The 7,248-nt window shown below is 34.5% G+C and overlaps 1 protein-coding gene across 2 annotated transcripts; it reads left to right on the forward strand.

The window, feature by feature from the left end:
* On the forward strand, positions 1-2,945 carry LOC140990958 (vesicle transport protein GOT1-like). 2 transcript variants are annotated; one of them, XM_073460850.1, is made up of 7 exons: positions 1-168; positions 288-392; positions 777-868; positions 961-1,041; positions 1,135-1,232; positions 1,340-1,421; positions 2,726-2,945. In XM_073460850.1, exons 2-7 carry the CDS (start codon positions 362-364, stop codon positions 2,762-2,764), a joined length of 423 nt encoding a protein of 140 aa, XP_073316951.1. In that variant the 5' UTR covers positions 1-168; positions 288-361; the 3' UTR covers positions 2,765-2,945. The 2 variants fall into 2 exon arrangements, with proteins under 2 accessions (XP_073316951.1, XP_073316950.1); XM_073460849.1 differs by having other exon boundaries at positions 1-150.
* Positions 2,946-7,248: the final 4,303 nt, after the last annotated feature.

A 7,248-nucleotide genomic window follows, 5' to 3' on the forward strand; every position in this document is an offset into this window, starting at 1 on the left:
TGAAATGCAGTCGTTTCAATTGTAATGTCGTCACAGCGCTAATAAGAAGTGCTTGCTTCCCTTCGAAGTTCAAAAAACTGAAATATTTCTATCTCAGATTCGATTTGGATCTCACGTACTCAGAGTCCGCATCCAGAAGTTACAAAGGAGGTACGGCTGCTAGTTCTTGTGATTTTTTGAATCTCAACCCTAATTTTTGTGCTTTTTGTTTATATTTGATCATTTTCTCACTTTACATGTTCTTTTTTGTATTATTATTGTGTAATTGATGTCTGATTTATGTGCAGGGTGGTGCCGAGTTTCATTTCGAGTTTTGACCGACAATTTGTGCCATATTGTATCTCAATCTGCTTCAGCAAAGATGATGTCATTTGAGATGAACGATCGCAAAAGTATATTAGCCAATTGTCCTTATCTCTTTCCGTATTTTCGTTAGCCTTCTGAAACTTTATTGTGTTTCTGTGCATGTGCTATGCTTGTTGATAGTTTGATATTGAGTTTGTATAATTGGTCATTTTCCGGATATTTTGCATATGATTTGCAAATTATTTTGAAAATTATAACTGCTCGATGCATATAGATATCTGTGTCAGCTTTGTTGTGAGTTGTGCTGTGAATATCATTCCTTTATGCTTTCTTTGTTTTCCAATCAGAATAGTACCTCTCATGGTTATGCTGAAGAATAGGTCAAGCCATTGGAATAATTTCATTTTGGTGAATGAAGTTTTTAAAGTGGTTGATCATAACTTTTTTCGTTATCTGATGTGATGAAACAGAAATTGGACTTGGTTTGACGGGTTTCGGAGTGTTTTTTTCCTTTCTGGGTATCATTTTCTTCTTTGACAAAGGACTACTTGCAATGGGAAATGTAAGTGTGATTTTGTATCCGGCAATCAGTTGTTTTCAAAATTATCCTTCTCATCTTTCATTTTGCTAATATTGCTCATTTTTCTCGGACAGATCCTCTTCATATCAGGGGTTGCTTTAACAATTGGACTTAAATCATCCCTCCAATTCTTCTCGAGGCCTTCAAACTTTAAGGTTTCTATCCATTGAAGATTCTACATTGATGTTATTTGTTACCCTTTTTATTTCTTTATAATGACCTTTTATGTTTTTTGTCATGTATTGCAGGGATCTGTTTCATTTGTCGTTGGCTTCTTCTTAGTCATCATTGGATGGCCTGTACTAGGAATGATTGTTGAGTCGTATGGATTCGTTGTTCTATTCAGGTTTAACACTAGCTATACGTAAAGTATAAACTGTTGACTTCCACTTGGGTTTAATTTCAATCTTCTTAGACTGCAACAGGTTTTTGTTAATTATCGTTTATTTGCAGTGGCTTCTGGCCAACAGTGGCTGTTTTTCTGCAGAAGATTCCTGTTATTGGTTGGCTTTTCCAGCAGCCTTTTGTCAGAACGGTATGTATATTTGGATTTGTATTTTAGGAAACAACAATTTACTATTTATGATTTCATTTTTAATGTAAGATGGTCTTGTGTTTAGTTGTATTCTTGTAGGTTTTGTTTACTAAATTATATACATTGAATTTGTCTGTGTTAGGAAGTATGATAACGTAACGCAAAGTATTTGGTGAGAGAGTGATTATAATGCTAGAAAGCCTTGGTGGCTCACCTGATATTGGACCCACATGAATATGTATTGAAATTTTTTGTTGCTGAATTGAACAGTTGTTATCTGGAGCTTCTTGTTAAAATTTAATAACCATCTACAACATACTTTAATTTAATAACCTTCTGCAACATACTTTGGTTGGGATGCTAAAACGTCAGATGGGATCTTTTCTGATTTATGTTACAAAATCCTGGTGGAAACACCAAAGATATAAAAATTATCGTGTGACAGGATAAAAATATGCGTTATTATGCTCTTCAATGCTTGTGACCATGTGTCGTTTTCGTCAACTATCTTCCCTTTCCCATGTCCATTAATTGCGGAGCATTGTCCACCAATCCATACTATCTTAACTGCAGGTCATCCTTCTAGATGTCCTTTGGTGTTGAGGCTTGAGAGTTTTGTTATGAAATATATCTGTTTTCTCATTTCCGGTCTAGTATTTCGTTGAAGCTTTGTTGATTTAATTAATTCATTTTTTAAGCAAAACTAGAAGCTCAGATGAAGCTCACTTGGTCATTCTTCGAATGCTGACTTGCAATGGTACCAAATTTAAGAAGGGAATGTTCTTGTGGCCAATATGCTTGGGAAGGCATAATGATCTATGGTAGAGATGAAATATAACTGTTAGAAGGTTAATCGGTTCCTTCGTTAATATGAAACCAAAGAGAGAAAATGGTTTTATTTCACTAGATAATTTGTTCTCCTTCTTCTTGTGAAAATAACCTCGGTAATAATTCTGAATCCTACTCGGGGATTATTATTTGATGCTTTATTGTAAATTGTAAACTAGAAAATGAGCAATATAGAATCATAAGTATTGGTCATCACGTAAACCATGTTCTTATTAATTTAGAGGCTATTGCGACATTTACTTGTTATTATATAAAGCTGGGAATTGGACATTTGCAATCGAGCTGCTATTGTTTTTTGTTTTGTTTTGGATGGTATCTACTATCTAGGAAATCTTTTCTATATGTGAGACAGATTGGTTACTTGCCTATCAAAGTTCCCTTAGGCAAAATTTTATCTTTACACATGTTTTGCATCTTATGATATGACATGCTGCTTGGTATATTGGTTGTTGCAGTTTATTGATCGTTATCGAGGTAAGAGAGTACCCGTGTAAGTGTAATCAAGAGAAGTTCAGGAAGAGTGGTGCGTGAAGCCACTTGTAAGTTTTGTAAAATGCTGTGTGGTCAACATTTTTGTATAAGCTTGTGGGCTATTAATTCTTGTTGATTATTCATTCTCCCCTGTCCTACATAAGAAGTTCGTTTGAATACCCAAAAAAAAAGAACGATTTTTCTGTTCATACAGCATGTTACTACTATCTATCCATAAAAGCATTTAATCGCTCGAGGACAAGTGACACCTTTCCGGTATCACTCGAAATTAATCCAGTTTTAACTTCTGGACACTTGAGTTCGAGCCTTTCAAAAGTAGAGTTCCTCCGCTTAAATATCAGCTACCTCGCAAATCTTAGTGTCCATTCTGCAGCTTGTAGATCTTGCTTCGCTCTGTCAGCCAAGTATAAGTTGGCAATACTGGGAACAAGTGGTTTATCTGCAAAAAACATCGCATCTAGATAAATTAATACCACATGTGAATTGCATGTAACTAACCAGGAAATGGATGGGTTATACTTCCATGCATAGGTAAAATCAATATCTATTTTCGTGCTAATGAAAGTTAATAATGAGCTTGAACTATAAAAGTTAATAATGAGCTTGAAGTATAAAAAATACATCCTATTGATCCTGCTAGTCTATGCGTGAAACTAAGGAACAGAAAAGGTCTCGACACAAGAACTTACAAAAAACAAACAAAAAACTATGGTCCGAGGGCGTACGGTCCTGCGACCAAACAACCTCAAACAATGGAAATAAAGAAAGAACACGAGTTATTCTAAGTTCGAAAACACTCGCAGATATCAGGGCAGGTGAATATTGATCTGAGAGCAAGCAGAACTTTTGATATTGTAAGAGCTGGACTCCAACCATCTTTCAGCGTATCCAAAATAATATTGCCATTAGAGTCAACACTGCAATGGTAGATGCGGGTTTTGAATACAACCCGCAAACCAAAAAATAAAAAGTCAGAAAAAATAAAGCTAAAGAATTCAACCTAGTACTCGATCAGAGCATCAGATCATGTTTCTTCCCTGGAGGATTTCTGCCACTTGTATCATTCAAAATTGTAGGTAGAATCTCCCACGAATTTTATTAGTTTAAATGCCATGCCGCATTACCTTAGGAGGCTTGAATGGATAATCACTAGGAAAGGTTATATCTAGGAAAAATATGCCTCCATATGGTGTCCCTATAAATCATTTGAGAAGCTCAATTAGACTAAAAAAGCCCCTATGCTCGGGCAATAAATTTTAGATGTCATATATGGTTTAAGAACCTGCAATATAACAATCCAGAGCACAATATGTCCAGCAGGTTTACCCATGGTCAAATCACATTACAATAATTTTTTAGAAGCTCTGTCTACAGTAGACATCGAAGAGAAAAGGAAAAGGAAATATGAAGAAGTGAGGGGAAAGCATAGCTTTCTCATTTGACAAGAAAGTATAGACAAAAAAAGAGCGCCACACGAGTTTGCAAACATTTGATTTTTCTTTTTTTGGATATGTACACGATCTGTAAAATAGGTCAATATTCATATATTCACCGATCATTGATGTGGCACCACGCACTTTTTTTAGTTATTGAAGGAAAGTTCTCTCTGGGAAAGGTGGAAAGAGAGTGCATAAGTGATCATACTGTCTTTCATATCTTTTTAACTTTACTTTCCAAGATCAAGGTGAAACCACTAAATTAAGGGACTCCACAGAACCTACTAACAGATCACAACGAAGGTTTTAATACCTGAACTTGTTGCTATCCAGTGTACTCCAACAAAAATAAACTAGTATGCCATGATTGGTTATTGTTATTAGAAACTGGACAACCATAGCAAGATTAAATAGAGCCAAGCTATAAGCTCATTTAAACACCTTCATCAAACCCTACGTTTATACTACAAGAAAAAGCGAATTCAAGAACTGAAAACAACCCACCAAATTTTGAACAGACCAATTTTGACTAGGAGAAGAAAACAAACAAGTTTTTGGAACAAAATCCCATCACATTTTCCTTTGTGCTGACATAATTAGCACTTCTCAAATTTTTGTTGAACTTAGATGATCATCGAGATGAATTTGGTTGATTGCAACAATATGATGACAGTTGAGATATATATTGATTTTCAATTTCTTTGAAATCCAAACAAAGAGTATTTTCTATGAGACTATCCTAGCTAGATTTCAATGCCTAAAATAGTGGAAAGTGACTATCATCTACATTTTCACCACACGCACAGTTCAAATCGTCGGAACTTTTGTAGATCATACTAGCTTGAGACAACCATAGAAGCATGCCCATGACTGAGTAACAGAAAGTTCAGATTTAAAAGTTGGCAAAACCAAACCAGGAGGACCGAAAAGAGTTGCGACCCAATGATAGAGATTATCCCCTTTAGGGCCGGCAGAGCAGTAAGGAGGAGGGTCCATGCTGAGCTCTGACATCACTTTTTGAGACACAACAAATAACTCCCAAAAAAAAAAAAAAACATATGACATAACCCTTTTGCTTAAAGTCAATCCTTATGCTAGGTACTCCTCAATACAGGCAAAAAAGCAAAAAATTATCTATCAGCGACAATTAGCAACCAATATGAATAAACCTTCAATTCATGCAAGTAAAGGTTCGGTTATGCAAATGAATAATCTTTAATCGAGGAAAATAGTACCTGATAATGGCAAAATACTCAACTTTTTCACTCGAAGCGAGGTGGGGCATATGTAGAGAAGTTGTGAGCGAGGGTTGAACTCAATATCGATAAGAGTTTCATGAAGCACTCCCATTTAGCCCTGGACACTGGTTGGGTTAGCTCGAACCGGACCCCGCCCGTGGTCAACGGATTTGGTCTGAAATCTTGATGATAACCTACCAAAGACGGTCTAGTTATGGTTCTTGGTTTTCATGCACATTGACCCATAGGATCAGACTGTCGGACCAGGCTTGTTGACAATGTTTTTCTTTTTTCAAATAAACGGTCACAATCAATGGATCAAGCATTCGTTGGAGATCAACCGCTACTATCAAATGATTGTTGATCAACCCGACGGGTCGGCTTTTATTTGAAATTTAAAAAAAAAAAATTATCACAATCATGTGGTTGTTGATGATTAACTGTCACAATGACGTGATCTTTGTGTAACGGTTGACCTGTCGTGTGCACCCAAACCAGAGTTGAATTTTTTTTTAAAAAAATCTGAATTCAAACATATAAATACTCTTCATCTCTTTTAATTTTTTACCTACACAATTCTCAACTCGAATTTTATTTTTCATTCTCAAAATATTATTTTCGATTGTTTTCAATTTTATTTTTCTTCAAATAGTCGGTTCAAGTCAAAATGGTAAAAGCAAGGGAAAGAACATCATTCTTGAATTTGAGGATCGTGATTTTCCTTCATATGAAGTGTTGATGGCTATGATTTTGATTTTTCCGATGAAGAGCAACATCAAGAAAAAAGACAGCCTAACAAACACATCATCATCCAAGTCAAGAAAGTTTGAGAAATCTGTTGACGCCTAAAACTCGAACGGTGCCTTGCCACATATCTAATATCTTTACCAAACATTTTCGAAAATGTGACGCTTCTCTCCGGTGATTTACGAGCCAAATGAAAATATTGTTCGAAAGTTTACATATGGCAACAAGGAAGTGGTTATGGAACTTTAACGTGGCACATCGAGAAAGACCATTCCGAGGAAATTGGTATTGATTGTTTTCAAATTCAAATGTGCATTCGCATCGCAAACGGATAACGATTCTCAACTATTTAAATATTCTGAATCTAAATTTAGAAAAAAAAAACCGCTAGATATTGTGCGATTGAACAACATTCGTTTAGTTTTTATGATAAAGTATATTTTGAAAATTGGTTTTCAACAGTTACAAATCAATCTATTAAAAATGTATCTCACGAAATACACTAAAACACACACTTAAAAAAATTAGTTATTGAATAGAAAAAAGAATTAATTAAAGAATTTGCTAGTTTAAATAATAAAGTTTTTTAGACTTCGGATATTTTGAGTTATCATTGGCAAAGTTGTTCATATATGAGTATTATATGTCATTGGATTGATAATTCTTGAAACATTCAAAAAATATTACTTGCATATAGATGTTTTAAAGAACCATGCAAATCATCACTAAGTGGTAAAAAAATTTCATATTAGGTGCACATATCATATTTTAAATTTGTGTTTTCTAGATGGACTAAAATATTTAAAATCATATATTAAATCAATTAGGACTGAAGTTCATTATCTTTGGACACATCCTCGAGTTATTAAACAATTGAACAAATTTTGCAATATCAATGATATGAGGCCTAAATGGTTTGTATGGGACGTTCAAACGTGTTAGAATTCAAGATATAAATTGTTATCGTCTTTTTAATATAAAGATTTATTATGTTTATTTTTTCATCAACATATTCAATCACATGATATTTATTTGTTTGCAAAACAATAGAACATATCACTTGTA

Source organism: Primulina huaijiensis, chromosome 13, assembly GCF_012295235.1.
Source record: "Primulina huaijiensis isolate GDHJ02 chromosome 13, ASM1229523v2, whole genome shotgun sequence".
Taxonomy (NCBI): Eukaryota; Viridiplantae; Streptophyta; class Magnoliopsida; order Lamiales; family Gesneriaceae; genus Primulina; species Primulina huaijiensis.

What these genes read in the sequence shown, in the direction of transcription:
- LOC140990958 (XM_073460850.1), top strand. Translation starts at nt 362, where the DNA reads ATGATGTCATTTGAGATGAACGATCGCAAAA. An exon ending in GACTACTTGCAATGGGAAAT is followed by an intron (nt 869 to 960) that starts GTAAGTGTGATT and finishes TTTCTCGGACAG; the next exon opens with ATCCTCTTCATATCAGGGGT. An exon ending in AGCAGCCTTTTGTCAGAACG is followed by an intron (nt 1,422 to 2,725) that starts GTATGTATATTT and finishes TGGTTGTTGCAG; the next exon opens with TTTATTGATCGTTATCGAGG.